Source organism: Pezoporus occidentalis, unplaced genomic scaffold, assembly GCF_034315485.1.
Source record: "Pezoporus occidentalis ecotype Australia unplaced genomic scaffold, CSIRO_AGI_Poc_V1 ctg19, whole genome shotgun sequence".
Lineage (NCBI taxonomy): Eukaryota > Metazoa > Chordata > Aves > Psittaciformes > Psittacidae > Pezoporus > Pezoporus occidentalis.
The window spans coordinates 9,116,919-9,138,892 of record NW_026913748.1 but is presented as its reverse complement, the minus strand read 5'-3'; the positions used below and the strand labels follow the sequence as shown (position 1 = coordinate 9,138,892).

General features: G+C 39.6%; 1 protein-coding gene across 2 annotated transcripts in view; it reads right to left on the bottom strand.

The window, feature by feature from the left end:
* The window catches only part of PTPRO (protein tyrosine phosphatase receptor type O), a 154,049-nt gene that overhangs the window by 34,676 nt on the left and 97,399 nt on the right, over nt 1-21,974 (bottom strand). For both annotated transcript variants that reach the window (XM_062616726.1, XM_062616727.1), the window contains exons 3-10: nt 21,695-21,853; nt 19,499-19,651; nt 17,329-17,775; nt 16,159-16,320; nt 13,251-13,450; nt 9,199-9,319; nt 6,652-6,845; nt 4,322-4,433 (exon numbers count right to left, since the gene is read on the bottom strand). In XM_062616726.1, coding sequence (XP_062472710.1) covers nt 4,322-4,433; nt 6,652-6,845; nt 9,199-9,319; nt 13,251-13,450; nt 16,159-16,320; nt 17,329-17,775; nt 19,499-19,651; nt 21,695-21,853 — 1,548 coding nt within the window. The remainder of the gene's footprint in view (nt 1-4,321; nt 4,434-6,651; nt 6,846-9,198; nt 9,320-13,250; nt 13,451-16,158; nt 16,321-17,328; nt 17,776-19,498; nt 19,652-21,694; nt 21,854-21,974) is intronic.

Genomic DNA, 21,974 nt, shown 5'->3' with positions numbered 1-21,974 from the left:
CTGCACAATGCTTTCAACCCTTCCTAAAATACGTATATAAAGATGAGAATTGCCTCCTAGAGGTGCCTCTCTAATAATTGCAGAGGGTGTACAGCTGGTCAGCTCACTTAGATTGCCTAATTCAGAAGTGCAGGTTAAGACTTAAGTTAAAATTGAGTGGAGACACAAAAGTGAAGAAGCTAGTGATCAGTAATGATTATAACCCCCTCTCAAAGTGTTATCAGTGGGATAACCTGGATAAAACAGGGAAATGCATGAATCTGTGTGCTTTGAAGGTTTTTTAGGAGCACAAACAATGTGGGCTGATGGATCTTCCTCTCCACAAGCCCCGTTGAGTCCACTGTTTTTGTGCAAGGGCAACTCATATTTGGCTGCCTGGTGAGAGGACCCTTCCCACCACCAAAGCTCTGGATGCTGGCACAGCTGCATGTATCACCAGCAGGCATGAAACACTGGATGGACTAGTTCTGGATTGTTTGAAGGGGCCACAAGATGTCACTGCTGCTTTCATGAAGGCTTCTGTGACTTTTGCATTGAGACATTCGTTAGTGAACAGATTTACTGAAGCAGTCGCTAAGAAGGCAGAAAATACAATGCATGGACAATTCAGAGCCATTTAGAAACGTTTAGTAAGACTATTCTCTCAAATGAATCTTGAAAATGTCCTTTTATGTTGTTGAGAGGAAACTACCTTGTTTAGTATAAAATCTTTAAAGCAATGCTTTTAATTTCTAGAGTTCCCAGTCCTTCCCTGTGCACAGATTGTGTATTACTTACAATTTAAGGTTATGACTGGCATGAATATAATACACTAATAATAAACTCCTTTTATACCTAAATGCTGATGATACGCTTTCCCTCTCAATGTTCACACAGCTGTTTGCTTTAGGTATCTGGCGATGAACATCCAGGATATGGGCTATGGCTTGCATGATCCCTAGAACCATGTTCCACTAGTTGCTAAGTGGCACAGATTGGCTGTAGGAAATTGCAACCCATTGCTGATCTGGCCCAAAGCAACAGCTGAAAGCATCCACAAGACCAACAGACAGCAGATGTGGTGGTACTCACCAACACCAAGGTTCTCGCTTTCTTTTTGCTTCTCCAAAGCTAAAAGCATTCCCATTATTAAAAAAAAAATGTTAGTGGTCTAAAGTGTCCTTGCTTATGATTGCTTTAAATCCAGCTGTTTACAGCAGGTGGCATTAAAAACTCATTAGTCACCACAGCAACACTGGCAGCGCCACAATCTCTCCCTGCATTAAAATGACAGTGTGCAACTGTCGCTGCAGGAGTCTGAGAGAACAAATGCTGTTTCTGATAAGTCTCTAGGATCCCCCAAATTCCCCCTATTTTCCTGGGAACATCTGACAAGTTGTTGTGGGACACAGCTATGCATCTTCTGGTCTCTTGTAATATCCTTTTCATTCCAGGTCAAGCCTATGCTCCAGATGCAGAGGTTAGCTTTCCAGTTATTCACAGAAGAACTGACAGATGGTGAACTGCCATTGGTTTTGTAGAAGGCTACAAAACCTTCATTTTAGTATTTTAAAGTTTAGGGCTTTTTGGTAGGGTCTTTCTTTGATTTAATTCCTGGTAACCTGTGCAGAGGAGGTAGTGCTGTTGAGAATGACATAGAAAAGGATTAAGTAGTCCATAAAACCATCTGTTCCCTGGAAAGAAAGAGGCCGAAGGTGATAAAGAACTCTGCAAGTCTCCTGGTAACTTGAAAGAATGAAAAGGCGGCACTTACTGGGGACAAACATTTAAAACCTGCAGACATAAAAAATTGGCATGTCATTTTCTCACAAGTCAGTCTGATAGCAGTCCCTGGACAAAACTGAAGAGATTACAAGTAACAAGGCAATCAGAGGACAGAATTGTATTAAATGCTGGCATTTAATGGTGACCATCTATTGCTAAATGCTTGTACTTTGGTCAAATCAGACTTCTTTGTGAGGACTCTTCCCTTAAAATGCTGTGATGTGGCTCACTGCTATTCAGTGTTTCCATCAATACTCTGAAAGTGAAAGTACCACTAACAAACCATGCAAGTAACATGGCAACTGGCAGAGGAGTGGAGGGTTTGGACAGGGCTGTGATTTGAATTATTGGCCTGGGCCTGCTCAAACAAATTATATTTTGAAGTACTAGGTGCAAAGTTGAGTATTAGAAAAAAGGCATGTAGACAACACTTCTCAAATAAGTTCTGCTAGAAGCCACAGAATAGAAGCAAACCAACAGAGACCTCCAGTGTGATGCAATAGGAAATGCAGTCATGTAGATGCACAAACAGGAGAGCACTGAATAAAAAGCTGATTTTGCCTCTGTAGGAGAATTCAGCAGGGTGGTATTACACTTTAAGTTTTAATGTACTTTAGTAAAGACAGTAAAACTTAGAAAGGAAGACCCGGGCAAAAAAGCAACATGAGAAAACGTCTTAGAGTGAGAGCACCCAAAGAATTAAATGGAAATAATTGATTAACAGAAGAGTGAAGCTAGATTCTGTATAGAGATGGGAAAAAACTTTGTGTCTCTTCAGTTAATAAAACCCTTTGATGTTAAGAGGAATTAAGCATTGGAACAACTTCCCAGTCTTATACATTCTGGATATTTTTATGCAAAACCAGATTACCTTTTTAAAGAGGGGTTTTGCCAATCATAAATGGATGACATTATTGAAGAGATTAATCCATTTCTGATTTTGTCTACATCTGCTAGTTAAGGACTTGATCCATTTTTCCTCTAATAGCAGTAAGTGCCTTTATTTTCACACCATACAGAGATCCAAACTGATCCTGATGACAGCTTATATTTTAGAACAACCTTAATCTCCCTCATTTTTGCTGCTGGTTTCTGGAGGCATAATATTGAAGTGTGAGGGTCCCACTGGAACATTTCCACTCTAAAATGCTGAACCTGGTGCCCAAAACTGTTGGAAAAGACATTTCTCCCCTCATACAGCAACCAACCAGCTGGAAAATTGCTTCCCTATAGCACTACAGAAAAGTTGATTGGTGCCAAAGGACAATGAATATCCATGGAGACCTTCATGGAGCTCCAGCAGGGACTGTGAGTTTCTGATACACTGGAGAAGTGACAGAATTTGTCAGCAGCATAGCTGAGGATCAGATGTTTTAGGATGGGAGGGTTTCTGGTTACTTCAGTGAAGCTAGGACTTAACCCACTGATAACTTTTCTGTCATGGCTCTGTCAGGCACCAGCACTATATAAATCATAGAATTATAGAATCATAGAATGGTCATCCTGGTAAATGGATTGCATTCAGTTTCTTCCTCAGACACATCCTCTTAGCTTCTTGTCAAACAGAAAATCTAGGACTAGGCTAGCATCTTTTTTGGAGAGAGTGGCTGGGATGTTGGAGGATTTTTTTCTTTGTTATTTGATTTCTACAGATGGAAAGGAAGAGTGAGTCATCCTTTATTTCCTCTCATGGCGCATCTGGATTATTTCCTGCTTTCAATCACCTGCAAGGTGAATGAAACAGCGGTGCATAAAAGCACAACGATTCAATAAGAAACTTTGACTTCAACCGCCTGGATGCTAGAAACATGGGGCTAGGCGCTAACAAGACCTCTTGTATGTTGTTCCCTCTGTGGCTGATCTGTGATGTACTGAAGATTCAAACCCAAAGAATCTGACAAGAGACAACGGAGTATGTTAAATACATGGCTAGTCCCAACTGGAAGAGGGCAATCCATGTGGTTATATTGATTTACTGCAGTTGAGAATCTGACTTGCCATCACCACACAGTTTCCCAAGGCTAATTTACCCAGCATGGGTGCATGCGTTGATTGCAAGGGAACTCTTCTCTCATTACTGTGAACAAGCAGAAAAGGCAAAGCCGGAGGCCAAGAATAATGTGCTATCAAGAATACTACCTGCTTTGATCTGCCTAAGAGTGCATAACTCTCCTCCATTCTACCTGAGGTGGCACACAAGTCATGGACTGGTCTGTGGATTGTTGGAAGTATGATAGTGGAGAAAAAACATTTGGAAATATTGAAAATATTTCAGGAAAAGAGTAACCAAGCACTGTACTTAACATAGGAAAATCATATATATTCACCTAGAACAGCTCTCACAGCTAAAAAAAATAATTAAATTAAAAAAAATAAAACAAACAATCAAACAAACAAACAACAACAGAACAAAACCCCACAAACAGAAAGCCCCAGATAGGTCTTAAGTGTCATAATGTGCAAGTTATCTTCAGGAGAAACGCAACACTCAGGTCAGACATTCTCTGCATTACTGCTCCTGGGAGCATTTCCACAGCCTTTTCAGATGGCTGCTTACCTGTTATGAAGCTGATGGTGGAGCTGTCACAGCAGCTTAGCTCTGGGTCCCCCCAAGTCACCATGGTGACCCGGAAATTATAATACCAAGCAGGCAGCAGATTTGCTATTCTCTGTAAAGTGACAAAGACAAAGAGCAGCTCGGGACGTGTGACTTATAAAATACAACAATATTTACAAATTGCATGCCCACATTGATTTTACTGAGCACCCAGTCTTTACTCCAGTGGAAATCTCAAAAATTTGGCCCTTGAATTTATTCAAAAATCTGTGCAGTGAGAGCAAATATGGTTGTGATGGTTCTCCTGCTTACCCATGTACCTCTTCTACTCTCCACGGGAACCTCTCATTGATTTCTAAGGGAGAAAGAACAACTCCCACAGAGCAATCTTCCATCACAAAATTGACTCAGATTTTGTTGCTTCAAAAGACTTATATTTTCTGATTTTCAGTGTATTTCATTTTGTATTGTCATTTCTTATAAATGAAATATGAATGGAACATAAATGACTTATGAGACATAAATTATATATATAAATACAAATGAGATATAAATGAAGTATAAAATGCAATGTATTTTATAATATCATATGTAATATTGAAATTAAAATTCAAATACTTTCATTAACTTAAAATATTTAATCTTATGTTTAAATGAAAAGCCTCTCGATACTTATTTTAATTCAAAATAAAAGCAAATTGGAAAGAATGAAATTTTAAAAGAAATTAAAAATTGGTATTTTTACGTATCTCTTCTGGTTGCAGTGCCTTCCCCCCTCCCCAGACAATACAAGGCAATCCAAAGATAAGGTTTGTGGATTATTCTCTTCATGTTTTTTGGAAAAAGTTGTATCCAATTAATACCGAAAATCTTGAAGATGCTTGGCCTATTGACATGCCCCTGGTGTAATACTGAAAACACAAACATTGCTGTGACAATTTAAAAATAAGATGAAAAACACAAGAAGAACGAAACAACAGAGTGAAAGGGAAAATTCAGTTCCAAAGGCTCTCACTAAGTGACAACTCTTCAGGAGGTAGTTTTTGATCTAAGATGTCAGATAGCTTGATTTTTTGATACCCCTGCCTTCTCACTGGGCTTGAAACTGTTGCTCCAGAACACACTACTAAGGGATGTCAGTAGATCATAGGGAAATTTATGGGATATGGTGGGATTCTGGGGAACCAACATGGAACCCAAACAGAAGTTCACTAATACCTACTTGTATGTTAAATACCGTAAAGGAAGAACAGGGAGATGCTCCTTTTATAATTCAGGCTTACTCGTTAAAATTATTCTTTAAGAAATTACTTTAGCTGTGATACAGCACTACTATATTTCAGACTGAAATTCAGGCTAAGGAATTCCAACTTCACTGCCTTGAACAGGATATGCAACAGTTAGGGACAATATCACCTAATTTTCTAATGGGCCCCACTAACTCTGGAAGATACCATTACTTCTAGGATGATTTGGATCACTCAGCTATTAATCTAATTGTGCTGAGTCATGATTACAAGATATTAATTACTCATTTGGTACATTATTTTTGTTTTTAATTTCCCTAGAGACTCCTGTGCTAGATTTACAGTCACATACCCAATTACAGTTAAGCTGCTGTAGTCAAAATGACTCCACAAATGGTATTATGCAAATCAATTACAGTAAATCACCGTGACTCTCACTAGCAGCAAGTTATTGCTATCTTTTTGCATACTTATAACTTTCTGAACAACTAATTCCAGCTAAAATTGCTTGCTGTCTTGAGCTACAGCAAAGCCTGAATAAAATCTGTTCACTTTCTCTAGGAAACAGTGGAAAGGAAAAGGCAAATTTCACTTTATTTCTGCAAAGGTGCATGTATGTATACGTGCATGCGTATTCTTCTAGAGACCAGTCTCCACCTAGTTAAAAGCACACTACAAGACTAGCCTGCAAGCTCCAAATCCATATTATCAATATTAATTATGTAGATAAAGCTTTGGACAATGCCCCCCTGAGGAGAGGATAGCATATATAAAGCCTTGACTGACAAACTGACCCCCAAATTGAAGCTGCCTCTGGACTTGCTGAACATGCCCATTTGTCAACAAAAAAGAAGCTCATCTCCTACATGATCTCCCTGCTTAAAAGTTAGCACGATTCAGCTGGCATTCTCTTTCTTTAGAATAGAAAATGGCTTTAGAATCTGGCCATTTTCTCTGCTTTGTCTAGTAAAAAGTGCCAGGCTTAAAGGCATATATGCACATTTATGGGGGAAAGGCTGGGGAACAAAATGTCACAGGGTCACACAGGCATAGGAAAACAATAATCACTAATGGTCACTTTACCACAGAGGCAGTTAGGGAGACAGTTGCTGCTATTTCATAGTAGGTTGTCCATTCAGAAGTCATCGTTGATGGGTTGAAGTAAAACATTTCTACAACGTATTTCCTGAACACCCCAAGGAAAGGTCTGTTCCAGCTCAAAACCACAGCAGTAGGTCCCAAGGGGTAAAGTGTCAGATCCTTTATTCCAGTGGGCACTACAAATCAGAAACTGTGATTAGTAATGTGTGTTATCAGGTACAGTTTATTTTAAAAAATACCTTTCCTTAACCAAGTTCTACCCGTTTCTGATTTGTCTCTGAGTTTAATTCCCAAGATCTTCCTTGTCACAAGTAGTTGAATACCATTTTTTCAGCATTTCTTCCCCACTTTGTTATGTCTACTTTTTCAGAAATAACTACAGGCTACTTGGTGTTGGCTGCTTAGCTTGAGATAAAGTACAGGACTTGCTTTTTCATTAATGAAGGGTTCCATTCTACTTTGAAAATCAGGATGTGCAGGAGATATTTCAAGTTGCTCAAAAACAAAAGCATCAAAAGCCATAATACTCTGGAAGATGAAGACTATGAGAAGAACATTTTTTATGTCTGTCTCGCCTCCTTCCTTGGGGAGCATAAAGGTGCTGTCATGTATTGCTATTCTTGCCTCCCAGATGATGACACTGAGAAAGAGAAGTCACGTGATTTGAAAAATGTCATATAAGGGTCAACTTCTGCAACCCTTACTTGTCTAGAAAGCAATTATTCTTCATGAGTTAACTCAAGCTACTTAAATAAGTACTTTGCTAACATTTGCAAGGGTTGCAGAGCCTCAGAAGTCGCATGCCAGGTCAGAACCAACACCAGCATCCAGATGACTTCAGTACATGTTAGCACATGATTGCCTTTCCCCTTATAAATCATTTACCACATCTTTGCTTTATCTAAAGTGTTAATATTCACTCAATGACAGTGAGGCTTAGGATAAACATGGGTAATAGTGTATTTTATCTTACTTCCATTTCATTTATCATTATCCACCACTGATAATTTCACAGAACAGTTTCTTTCGCAGTTCTACTATTTTAACATCAAATTCAATATACTGTTATGAAATGAAAACTCATACAACTGTTGTTTTTCTGCATAAAAACATCCCCTTTATGAGATGCTTTGTTTAGAAACTGATTGCCATTTGAAGTTTATGGCTTTTATGGATGTCAGGCCACACAAAAGTGGAGAAAATGAAGGAACTAATTTATTTTGGGAATATACGATTTTACTTTCTCAAGTGAAAATGGAATGTTGCAGATTTCTGAACAAAGTAAAATGAAAAAGAAAAAAAAAACTTGTCCAATGGTAGAGAATTTAATAATATATATATATTTTACAATTTTTTCGTTTATTGAAATACACCATACTTTTTCAAAGTTTTATTCAGACCCAATTTATGAATATATATTAGGAGATTGCCTAGACTGGAAAGGGTCTCACCATATTCACTACTCCTCATATTTGCTTTCACTTAAGGATTCAATTCTTAACAGCTTAACTTTGGTTTTTTTTCTGTTTCACTTTCTTTCCTATATCACAGAAAGGAAGCAGAGCGAAAAATATTGAAGATCTCCGACTGTCAGCCACCTGCTTTCCCACAAGGCAGTCTATTTATCAGAAGGAGAAGCCTGGTGACTCAGATTAAATATTTCTCTGTGGGTGTAATTCTATACACCGAATCTCTTTGTCCTTTCTTTTTTTAATACACTTTGTTAAAGTAGTAACCTTAACAAAATAAATGATACTGAAACTAAAAGATACTGAATTCTATCCTAAGTGACTATTTAGGAGCCTGGAGGAATCCTGAATTACAGGCAGTGGGGCAGCAACCTGCATCCTTGATATTGTTACTCTCAGTTCCAGAAAGTTCTCTTCAAATCTCAAAGCAGAGATAATCAAGATCCACTGATAAACTCTAGAAAATCAAGGCATGCACAGCCTAAGTTGGTGATGGTCATGAAGGAGATCAGCCAGCTCTCCTGACTCTTAGCACTGTGGCCTTCAGACGGGGCCACTTTACATCCTTCATGAAGTACACTTGCAACAAATGTCTTAAAAGCAGTCCACATACTTCATGAGCCAGTGGTAACAAATCACCTTTAGGAAGTGCCCACATCTCTCCATGCACCACAGATCAGGTTGACTACACTTTAAGGAGACTCCCACCATAAATTACATAGACCATGACCACTCTAAGGGCAGACATATGTAGGTGTCCAATGGTGAAGATGGGGCACTCTGTGTGAAACCTGGCCATAACCTCCCTCTAGTTAGGTTTGGTAATAACCTAACATTTAAATGTGAAATATCTATCTTCCACTGAAGGAGTATATTCCCCACCTTAGTAATGGGCTAGACAATATAAGAAAAAAATTCCCACTAAGTGTTCATTGCAGTTAAAATAACCAACGTGACAATGCAGTAGTCCTTCATGGGCTCTAGAACTTAATGAATATACTACACATATTTAAAGCCAAACCAAAATGAACATATTTCAAACAGCAGATGCAGGGATTACCAATGGAAAATGTAACAGGATCAGAAGGTGGTCCAACCAACGGTCCTTTCCGTAAATAAACCACAACTTGGTACTGGGCACCGGGAACAAGATTTTCAATGAGGCTGCTGCTTGAATTTACCTAATAGGAAGGAAGAGAACACATTGGACATGAAGTATTTACTCAGTTAATTAAAACAATACTGAGACTGTACTTGAACTACTCCAGTTACAAAAGGTGTGACTCTGAACACACTGGCATCAGCCGCTAAAACTCTACTCATTAAGCCCAAAATGGAAAAACTGTGAAAGTGGTCAGGACTGACTTGATGAATGATTTAACTTGGAGAATTACACTTGCTTTGCTACAGAAAGTCAGCTGTCACACTGCAGACCAACTCTCTCCTACTGTCAAAGTTTATTGAAATATCTAGGCTACGTTATTCATATTCAGATGATATTATTCAGGCATGGTTTTTTATTGAAAACCATGTGTTTTCAATAAAAGGCTGAGGCTTTTCAATGGCCATCTGATTCATCTGCAGCTATGTGAGCTGAAGGCGGCGTTATGGGAAAGCTGTCTTCTGAATGCACGTGTTAAGTGATTGCAATGTGAAATCAGAGAGAAATTACTCTTTCTCACCTCCCCTGCACAGCACAAAACCCTAAGAGACATTGTGATTTTTCTTTTCCGTTTGAAGCACCACCATTAAAATTTCTGCTGTTCAAAGTTTCAGCCTGAGCTGGAGACAGAATGCCTGACCAAGTGATTCCTGGGCTGATGCAATATGAAAAGTCTTATCTTCTGAAGAACCAGCTAACAGCAAATGTACAGAACATCTTTAAGGAAAGCACAGCCAACATCCCTTCCAGAGCTGCAGGCTGATACTTCCTACTAACATTTTATTCACAAACTTTCCAAAGTCTGCATCACAGCCACCTTTGCACTGGTGGTTTACTGCAATGCCTGTGAATACATCAGTACCAGCACAGATTTAGTGAGGAACAGAATTTCTCTTTAACAGCTGCTTTGGAAATTTAAATTCACTTTTAAATCATGCACAATGTTCGAAACGGATAAAAGTCTGCACTGAATTTTGCCCTTTTCAGCTTGTCAAGGAGAATTCAAACCAACCAGCCATTAAAAATTCCAGATATAATAAGGTGATAACACTTGATTAGAGGTGGTATAAATATTTGTAATTACAATATTTGTAATTTGCAATTGTTGGGGCTCGAAACAGAAACAGCAAGCTGTGAGAATATGTTATAACCCCGAGTTAGGAATGCAACAACAGGATAACAGTAACCGCAAAGCAAGATATAATGCCAAGCTAACACAAACACCTAGGCCCAATCATAAAAAGAATAGCGGCGCGTGGACACCTCATGGACGAAGCGGGGCAGCCAATCAAGTAGTGCGTGATCGCGTGTAAGGGAGCTCAAAGCAGTATATTAATAGCAGCCTTGTAAGCAATAAACGGAGCTTTTTGCAAATGTACATCGTGTCGGTGTTTGCTCCCCTTCACCTGGCCGCTGCAGCAATAAATAGGCATTTACTTTTACAGATATCTTGTTTACTCAAGGATTAGCTTTAGATACTCAATTTTGAGATTGTAGGTGAATCCTGTAGTATTTATTTTAATCATATGTGTATATACTTGTGATCTGTGGTTTATAATCACTACTGCATTGTCTTCCTTCCTGATTAAATGACTGCACTTTTAATAAGTGGAAGGAAAATAACTCTGAAATTACAAGATGATTCCAAAAATCAATTCTGAAATTGTCATGAAGAGACACTTCCAAATGTGTAAATTCACAGCCATTCTTGGAATAAAACTGAAGACATTTTGACAAAGAGCCATTTTAAAAGACATTTTTAAAGGATGCAGACTCTATGTACTATTAACTTGCAGGGTTAATCACAGAGTTGAAGGAGATGAAGATTTACTGGAAATGTTAGCGGCCTCCTTCCATTCCCATGGACAAGCTGAGGGTGCAGCAGGGCAGTACTGCAGGTCATTTGCAGACTCCTCCATCACACACATTTAGGGAGACAGACAGAAATTGTGGCACTGCTCAGTAAATGTTCTCTTGAGAGAAGCCAGAGAGTTGTAGTCTATGGGGCTGAGTCTAGTTGGAGGCCTGTAACTAGTGGAGTGCCTCAAGGGTCAGTACTGGGACCGGTATTATTTAATATATTCATCAATGATTTAGATGAGGGAATTGAGTGTACTATCAGCAAGTTTGCTGATGACACTAAGCTGGGAGGAGTGGCTGACACGCCAGAAGGCTGTGCTGCCATCCAGCGAGACCTGGACAGGCCGGAGAGTTGGGCAGGGAATAACTTGATGAAATATAACAAGGGAAAGTGTAGAGTCCTGCATCTGGGCAGGAACAACCCCAGGTTCCAGTATAGGTTGGGAAACGACCTGTTAGAGAGCAGTGTAGGGGAGAGGGACCTGGGGGTCCTAGTGGACGACAGGATGACCATGAGCCAACACTGTGCCCTTGTGGCTAAGAAGGCCAATGGCATCCTGGGGTGTATTAGGAGGGGGGTGGTTAGTAGGTCGAGAGAGGTCCTCCTTCCCCTCTACTCTGCCCTGGTGAGACCCCATCTGGAATATTGTGTCCAGCTCTGGGCCCCTCAGTTCAAGAAGGACAGGGAGCTGCTGGAGAGAGTCCAGCGAAGGGCAACAAAGATGATTAGGGGAGTGGAGCATCTCCCTTATGAGGAAAGACTGAGGGAGCTGGGTCTCTATAGTTTGGAGAAGAGAAGACTGAGGGGTGACCTTATAAGCGTATATAAATATATAAAGGGGGAGTGTCACGAGGATGGAGCCAGGCTCTACTCAGTGGCAAACAATGATAGGACAAGGGGTGATGGGTACAAACTGGAACACAAGAGGTTCCACTTAAACTTGAGAAGAAACTTCTTCTCAGTGAGGGTGACGGAACACTGGAACAGGCTGCCCAGGGAGGTTGTGGAGTCTCCTTCCCTGGAGACATTCAAAACCCGCCTGGACACATTCCTGTGTAACCTTATGTAGGTGTTCCTGATCCGGCAGGGGGATTGGACTAGATGATCTTTTGAGGTCCCTTCCAATCTCTAGCATACTGTGATACTGTGATACTTCTGCAGCAAAGAAAGCCAACGGGTTGCAGCATTACATCAACAAGGGCATCACCAGCTGAGATAAAGAAGTCATTATCCCACTCTACTTGGTGCTTGCCAGACCACACCTGGAATACTGTGCTCAGTTTTGATCCTCTCTATACAAAAAAGATGTGACAGGCTGGAGAAGGCTCAGAGAAGGGCCACAAAGATGACCAAAGGACTGGGAAGCCTGTTAATTGAGGAAAGGCTGAAAGAACTGGGTTTGTTCAGCCTTGAGAAAAGAAGGCTCGGGGGAGACTTTATCATCATGTTACAGTATTCAAAGGGTGGCTACAAAGAAGATGGAGATTCCCTTTTTACAAGAAGTCACACGGAAAAGATGAGGCGTTAGTAGGTACAAGTTACTCTCAGGTAGATTCTGGTTGGACACGAAAATTTTTCACATGACAGCCACTGGAATAATCTCCCCAGGGAAGAGGTGTGTTCCCCAAGGCTGGGTACTTTTAAGATTCAGCTGGACAGGGTGCTGGGACATCTTGTCTAGACTATGGTTTTGACAAGAAAGCTTGGACCAGATAACCCTTAAGTTGTCTTCCAACCTGGGAATTGATGATTCTATGATTCTGTTACGGCAACATTTTGCCTGCTGCCATGAAAGTGTCTCAAAAGGTACAATGTCATTCACAAGCTCGGACAAAGGACTGGCTATGTAAGTCTAATGGAAATACAATCTTAACACTACTATGTTTTACTACACTCATTAGTTCCCAAATGCTGTGCTCTCCCCTACACTTTGTAGCAGCTGTGTCCCTTTAGACTGCAGCAGGGAGCAGCTACCACTGTGCTCTGCAGCCCTGATCCCAACAGGGCCCTTAGACATGATGATCCCAAACAGCAGAATTATTAGCAATTTTTTCCTGTGTTTGAAAAGGCTCCAGCTTCCATCCCTTACCTCAGTACAGTAGTGTTTTTCAAGCCTTTGACTTTCCTTTTGTTTCTGACAGGTCAGAGAGACCACAGACACGATGGTGCTGTTGCTTCCGCTTTCTCGTGATGCTGTCCAGGATGTCAGGGCAGTAGTGGAGCTTAGCACCTTCACGGTCACGTGCTGGGGCTTCTCAGTGAGCTCTTCTATCCATTCACCTGTGGGGCCTGGGACATGTCCCAGAAGAAAATGTGAGCAAGGCACTCTACGCATTTGAGGCATATATGTCAAAACATCCTTCTTTCATGGGATCATTTGCTACTAGTGAAAGAGGCTGGACTGACACTTGTTCATCTGCACGGCTGTCAGGCAGTGAAGAAGGCAGCCAGTGGGAAACAGCTTATGGCGGGTGCTATTTCACCTGTAGCAGAGGAGATGACGAGAAAAATGTCACTGTTCAAAAATTCAGATTGCAGTATTCTCTATTGCATACAAGAAACCACCCAGAAATACCAGATTTGCTCCAAGATAATGTTTAAAAGCTGTGACTTCCAACCGCATACAGATAATTGACATATATTAAAGGATAAGCACATAAAATTTTTCACCTCTCCACATACTGCCATACCCTCCAACTGTACTACAGCCTTGAAGCGTGAAAATCAAGTTCACAGAGGTTACCACGGTGAAGAATCTCATTGTTCATCAGACTTTCTGAAGGACTTGGTAGGGAACACAGGTTTAAATGTAGATAAAACAACGTTTTGAAAGATAACGTCAGCTAGACTTGGTCAAAATTTCAGATTTCATGAAAATTATCAGCTTTTCTTGTCACTTTGAAGTGATGTGACAGCTCTCTCTCCTTGACATTCCTTCCTTTACATAATTCTAATAGTTCTTTACATTTATTGAGAAAAATAAAATAAATGCCAGTGAGATCAGCCTACAGTATTTGACAAGCTATACTGCTATATGGATGCAGTATAAATGTTGTGTAATACAAGCCAATAATTTGACAGGATGCTTCACTAACAGAGTGCTACAAGGATAAGATAAGGCTGAAGCTATGAGCGAGAGTCATAACAGCAGGCCCACACCTACTCAGCTAAAAGAGGAACTCGATCATTAGATTAGTCTCTGGAACAAATGCTTTATGTGCCGCTCTTACCATTCATAATTTGTTTCAGCATTGGCATTAAGGGAACTGAGCTATTTCATGTCACAAACCTAAGCTGTAGTCCCTATACAAAAAGCCTGCTTGATTAGATTCATAAAGAAATATGGAAAAGCAATTTCACCTTAAGAGGACTTGTGCATGTCTCAGATTTGGCATACTACCAGGAATATGTATAATATCTATCTAAATACTAGGGATTTTCATTTGAAAGAATAAATATGATAATTGCCAAGAATCCTCAAGTGGTTCTGAAAGACTGCAAAACTAACTGACAAAACCCCCCAAAACAAATGTTCTCAATGTGTTACATGTAAAATAAAAATATTCATTACATGCCCATAACATCTTAATACATATTCTAGCAATCTGTGCACCCATACTTTGGATTAACATTTTCTCATTTCTCTCATGTCTGTCCCCAGTGAGTAGACTTCATGGAGACACTGTATTGCATATTGCTTAATGGAAATGGAATAACATTTGGCATTAATAGCAATGCTGCATAATTTATTTGTTATACTTGAATACTTTTATATATTTTAATGCTTTCCACATAATGAAGCTGTCTAATAACTATTTCTAAAGAAAACCAAAGACAGTGAAATTACAACAGAAGAGGCCCTTCCTCTTGTGTTTCCTCCTTTCTCTTTGTTTTCTGAGTACCATTTCTTTCACTTATAAAGTTAAAAAATAGGCAAGATAGTGGAATTCAGTTACATGCAGTCAAGCATTATGAGGAATTTAAGCCTAAATAGTTAGTATTTGTAAATGTTATGAGCTTCTAAAGACAAGGTTTTTATTAGTAACGTAATTAAGTACTTGAGTAAATTTTCTTATAAATATGAACGTTTCTGCCAGCTTTAGTTCCTGTGTCTTGTTACAACATTCATGAACTGGGGGAGACACCATCTTCCCACACATAAAATTGTGTAGTGTTGCAAGTATCCCCATGTTCTCATTGCATGGGCACTTTGCAGGCTATATCCACTTCCTTTTGTAGAAAAGGTACAGAGGTGATCACAGCCACCAGAAGGACAACAATCTGAATTCACCAACACCTGCCTTACTTGCTGATCTAATTGTCAGTCATGATATTAGTTTACACAATAGTGTCTTATTGTTTTGTCTTTTACTAAATCTTCAGTTAAGAAACCCTGGGATCCTACAGGGAAATAAATTACTTTTTCTCCTCTGAATTCAGCAGGCTGAACTATGTCATCTGTTGTAAAATTACAGTAGATGTGTTCTGTGTTCTCTCAGAGACCATCTAATTTCAGAGTTCAGTCTTTAATTGTGCAGTTCTCACACTCTCAGCCTGAGATACCCTTCATCCCTAACCCGGTACAAAGAGCCTCCAGGAGTAAAGAAATTAAGTATTTTCAAGAATGTCTACAACCACTGCTTTAATTCTCTGAATTAAATCCTCTCTTTGAAAGATGCAAGGGGGGGAAACTTGTTTCAGTGAGCCGCTTCACCTCTGTACACTGGGCAATGACTATCAAATACGTCACCTGCTTTCAGTTCTTAGCTCTGCCAAGACAGCACAATGAAGGCCCATCCAGGGAAGATATAACATATAATATATTTGCATTATATTTCCTTCTCTGGCACAGGTAATTCCAGACGACTAGACTCTTCTGATCCTGCAGCAGATGCCATAGCTGCCACAGTGGGCAAACTCTAACATTATATTATATATATATAACATTAAAGTTATATTGGTCTGGGAGAAAAAGACAGATTTGTTGAAATACTTACTGATATAAAAGCTAAGTGTTTTTGGTAATTGACTTCCCCGAACTTCACAAGATCCAGAGGAGCTAAATGTTGTTACCGACAACTTATATTTTCCTGGTTCTTTCAGTTCAGCAACAAATTTGTGAGTGTCCTCACTTACTGTCAAAAATTCCGTGAAGTTCTCTAAATCAGGGAGGAAAAAGAAGTATGGATTAATTGAAACTTGAAAGGCTTCAGCCACTGAGAAAATGATTTATATCGGAAATGCTAATGCTGTTTCTGCTGAGGGATTAAAAGGTATCCAAAAGGACTGGATTTATGTGGGTAGTTTTATTTCCTGCCACCAACACAAGAGTAATTAATGACCAAGGTTGCAGTATAGGTGTAAAGGAACAATAAACCCAAGCCAAATTTTCATTCCATAGAAGGGATGATAAAATTGGGTTGCCATGACTGTGCAAGTGAAAAACAGCATGACATGAAAGAAAAGGAGCTTCCAATTTTCTATCTAATCCATTGCATTCTTATTCTGAAAAAAAAAAAACAACAAACCAAAACCAGTATTTGCCCTCAGGGTGGGAAGGCTTATCAAAACTGCTTGTGAGGAAATAAAATTAATTTGGATAAAATAGATTTTAAAGCAGAAAACGTTTAAGCAACGTGGTGATTTTCCTGTAGCTTCATCACTTGAAAAATCTCCCTGATCTCTACCAAAGCTTCCTTGTTGCCTAAGGAATATGTTTGGTAGCTGTCCTCCAAGACAAGCATTAATCTGAATCTTTTCTGCATGCCCCTTCCAGTCCAGGTCCCTCTGAGAACCTCTCTCAGTGGCAGGCAAAACTACATGGTATAATGTGCCTTCTGTGCCTCAAATTTCTGTCACCTCACCTCCTTTCTCCAATACCAGAATGGATTTATGATAACTGCAGTGTAAACAGTGTAGCAATATGTACAACAGTATAAATCTCATTTAACAAAAGAGAATTGTGAAATGCAATTTACCCCTCCTCCCTGACTTTTATGATGCACAGCCAGAACCAGATGCTACTCAGTGCAAGAAATTTCTGAAGAAATACAGGAGATCTAACAAAGCCCTCTGAAGCACAGTACTAGTTAATAATCTGTAGTGGGGACAGCCACCAATGGAATTACAAAAAATAAGTATGAAAAGGCTATAAGGCTCTGGTTTACCTTCCCTTTCAATATTGATATGGAAACCATCAAACGCAGTAGGTGGCTTTGGTGGTAACCAGGTCACCACCATTTGTACAGGAAGGAAGGAAGGGGTCTCTGGATTCAGTTTTCCAGATGTGTTGACGTCACTGGCCTCGTAATCACTGGAAACTGCATTGACAAACTCCTCTTCACCCTCTGATGACTCAGCTTCATTAGACCACCAGTATGGCTGTGATGTGGTTTCATACTCAGTGCTGTTATGACGGTAGACAGCTGAGGCTGCAGTTGTGTTCACTGCTGGAATTTCAGGTGGGTTGTCAGAAAAGTGGCTATGTTTTTCTTTCTTCATGATCTCTTGTGGCCCCATGAATGATTCTTCTGCAAAATTGCCACTGTGCTCTTCCCAGTTATTTCTGTTGATTGGTACAATCTGAACAGAAATGTTTCGAGGTGGGTAAGGAACTAAAAGAGAAGCAAGGGTTAGTCTTTTAATAGGTATGTTCTGCGCACCTTTAGAAGTGTTAATTCCAAGAGGAATACTGTTTCAGAAAAACAATGCATCTAGAGATATGTCCCTGCCCATGGCAGGGGGTCTGGAACTGGATGATCTTGAGGTCCTTTCCAACCCTAATTATTCTATGATTCTACGATTTTGAAATAACTTCTTCATATTAAGATTCTCCCTTCTCTTACATATACTTATAGAAGAAGTGATTCTCGTACCATCAAGATGAGTGTAAATTCACAGGAAAATCATGATTCAAGAATAACAGGAATAAAAGCAGATGTGAAATCACAGTCAATCAGACTTCAGTGCTATTACAGCAGCAAGGCTACTCAAGTGTGAATTTGTAAGAATGGATTTTCATATATTTTATTATGCTTTCCAGAAAGACCTTGATCATGGAAAAAAATACTTCTGTGGAAATGAATTGAAAAATATATTCAAAACTAATACATGGCATATTCAAAACTAATACATGGCATATTTAAAAAGTATGACCTTCATGTTACTGTAGGCCTTTTCATATTCTTTTAGCATCATCTTTTCACAACCATTAAACATCAGTTTAGATTTTCATATCTGTGAAGGTTTGATTTTAAGATTTGGTTCACCAGAAAACAAGATTCTGGCATGCAAAGAAGGTACTTCAACTTATACCAGGAGGGTAACACACAGCATTTTGTCTTCCTCACTGTAACTGCTTGTCTGTCTGCCCTTATATATGATAAGTGCGAATAGCCTTTGCAAATAATTTTGACTGGCACCTTTCAAAATGGCACTTTACACCACACTAATCTGCTTACCTCCCCTGTCTTGGCCACGGCCACTAATACAAAATCAGACACTACGATTCCTCATGCGAAGAATGAGGGATGTGAGTGCAGCAGGAAAGCAGACTCCTGTTGGTTGTATTCTTATGGTTCAATATCTTGATAACTATATTTAAGATTCTCAGAACAGAACTCAGCTGGCATCAGTTGACTTTGGTTTGTCCATGGCAATGAATGGACCAACATCAGTTTATTCATCTGAAGATTTGTGTTTTTTTTTTATTTTACCACCGGTTCATTTCACTTTGGACCCTGGAAAATGTCTGTGGTCCAACAGATTAATAGAAAAGTTTTGGGCACTGTCCCAGGACCAAATTAAATTAGTTCTGGACCCTGAACAAATGTAATTTTCAGCCTTTGCAACATTGCTGTCTTGGAAATTAAAAAGTCATGCTTCAGGGCACAAACTGGCTGCCAAGTGGGGTGACTATGACATTTCTCTCCATAATAGAAGACTGCACAGTAAGGAAGGCCTTCTCCAACAGTTTGGCTATGATTCACTGTGCAAAGAGACAGACCAATATAGATAGATCAATAGTACACTCAGTGCAGCTACTACTGTGGCTTAAAAATTAATTCCTAGCACAAGGCCTAGGTCGTGTGAAGCAGAATTTATTTTCTAAGAAGAAAGCTTTATAGCTTCATATAAATTCTCATATAAATTTCCCTTTGCACTGCATTGGACACATAACCCTATGTGCTAGCCTCAGAATCCCCCTCCCATGCTCCTGGGCAGGAGCAGCTCCCGGGACTGCTCCCACTCAGACTCTCCTCTGGGGTCAATCCCCTCCCCACAGCGGAGGGCAATCATACAGACTAGGAGCAAATGGTGCATAATGATTTTCTTCACCTGTTCTGTGCTGTTTGGGCTCATGCTGTACTCCACTGTATTCCACCAGTGTGCTTTTGTTGAAGGTTGCTTCTGATACCAACTGAAATGTGATGTTACTGTAGCATATACCTGGTAGCCAGTGATTGAAAACTGTTTTACCTTTAAAGAAATCTGCAGAAAGTTTTAAAAGAAAAGAAGAAAGTTAGAAAAAAGGAAAATGCAACATAAGTTCACTTTCTGGTAATGCAACTGCACATGCTGAACTGGCAGCGTTTCAGACGTTTAAACATTGCTCAGCCTGGTCTGAGACATGAAATTCTGATAATTCAGTCTGCCAATGTTTTTCCTGGCATCAAAGCCACTTTGCTAAATAAAAAATAAAAAATAAAAAATCCCAGCACAAGAAACACGAACTGCTTTTCACAGGAAAAGGAACTGAATCTGGCAACCTGTTCCACATGACACTGAACATCTCAAAGAGCATCTGACAGTTTCTGCAGACCTTTAACTGCTGCACGCAGAAGCCTCCTTGGTCTTTTGCTGACTGAGGTATAACATTCATGGTAGGTTGTTCAAAGGACTCTCTAGCATGCAAGTGAGTGCAAGCCACGGCTCTGAGTCTGGAGCTCATATCCACCACCAGTACACGCGAGAAGTTGCTTCAGGCTATTTGGCTATAGGAATGAGTGTGCAAGTTGTTTAGTGAATTTCTTAAACCTGGTTGACTTTTTTATTTATCAGCAGCTGCAGCATTACAGCCCTTGGAACCATGTATTAGCTGTAGAAGGCAAAAATTACTGCTGATATTCCTTTGTTCTCCAGAAAGAGGTTATCTATATCCTGTGCTGCGATTCAGAATCACCCTTTCTAACTTCTGGCACCTCACAGCATTGAAAAAATGTGATTTCTAGCCCCACTCTGTTTTGAAGCAAATACACTCAAAAATCTTCTGACCTCCATCTGGAAGTGTCTATCTCCCTCTACTGACTTTAAAAAGAGCTTACAGTGACTAGACTTCTTTGGGAGCCTTAGCTCAGTGCCTAAAATTCAATACAGCACCTACTCGATTACTCAAAGGAATTTTACTGTCACTATGCAGTGTTAAACCACCTGCTCTTCAGGGCCCACAGAGTATGCAGGTGCCTTTCTCAGTCCTCAGGATGGTTTCCATAGGACAGTCCAATTTACATCTCTGAGACAGATGTTATGCTTAAGCTACATTGCAGGGCAAAAGGGAGTTATAAAAAAAATAAAAATCAAAATCAGAATTTGCTTTTGTTAGATTACTTAGATAAATTGCTTAGACTGACTGTCTAGATTGTTAGCCCCTGATTACATTATTCTAATAAAATTGAAAATGATAATATGCAGCAGGGTTTATTAGCTCAGGGACAATGCTGAATACTACAGTAACATACAGTACTATACAGCAGAGTACTATTAGTCCTGTGTCACTCTACGGTGATACAGAATTACCAGGTTTAAATTCTGTGCCAGGAATCAGGTATATTGAATGGGTTTCCCATCTGTGGGGCATCCCAGAGCTCTCCTATCAGCTATTCACCAAAAATGACATCTTGGCCAGAGGGAAGAGACTGGGAAGCATGTTTTATGCTTTCAACTGACACATTATCTAGGGATTTCAACAAGCATCTTTAGGAAGTAAAAATGTATCTCCCTCTTTCCTACTGAGTTTTGTATTTCTTTCCTTTTAACTTTTGTTTTGGATTGTACAGCAGCAGGGAAGCTTAAAAAAAAAGGAAAGAAAAGGAAAGAAAAGGAAAGAAAAGGAAAGAAAAGGAAAGAAAAGGAAAGAAAAGGAAAGAAAAGGAAAGAAAAGGAAAGAAAAGGAAAGAAAAGGAAAAGAAAAAAAGGTAGAAAGCTTTTGGGGTTTTAGCGCATCAGGAACTGGGGATCCCCTCCCAGGTTGATTTCAGAACTGATTAAAAAAATCTGGACCACCCAGTCTTCCTCTAATATCCAAAAGAAAAGAAGAATCACTAGAACTAGAATGGGAAGCAGGCTGATATCCAAAGTGAACCACCAGTTCAATTCAAAGACTCTTCCTTTCCTTCATGATACTATATAATCTGACACACAACAAAAAATATAAATCTTTTTAACTCATACATGTCAAAACTACACCTAAGACCACAATTCAAAATGTTTCTGGCAGAGTTATCATTAAGGTATAGTGGAATAGTTTCCTCCTACCTTTGTACAGCATTGTTCGGTAGTCTTTTCCTTCCCAATAGCTTATATTTACCCTGGTAAAAACATTGTACTTCTCTGGGTACTGAATTTCAAACAACACTCCTGTTTCTGGAGATGGTTTGTAATCATAGATAGAAACACTGCTCACAGGAAGGGGTTCTAAAGGATATACAAAGAAAAGGAAAAAAGGAAGAAAGGAGCAGATTAATAGGCAAACTGAGTTCTTCACACACATACCATCATCAATGCAACGAAACAAATGGTTTTGCTAGGTACGGCA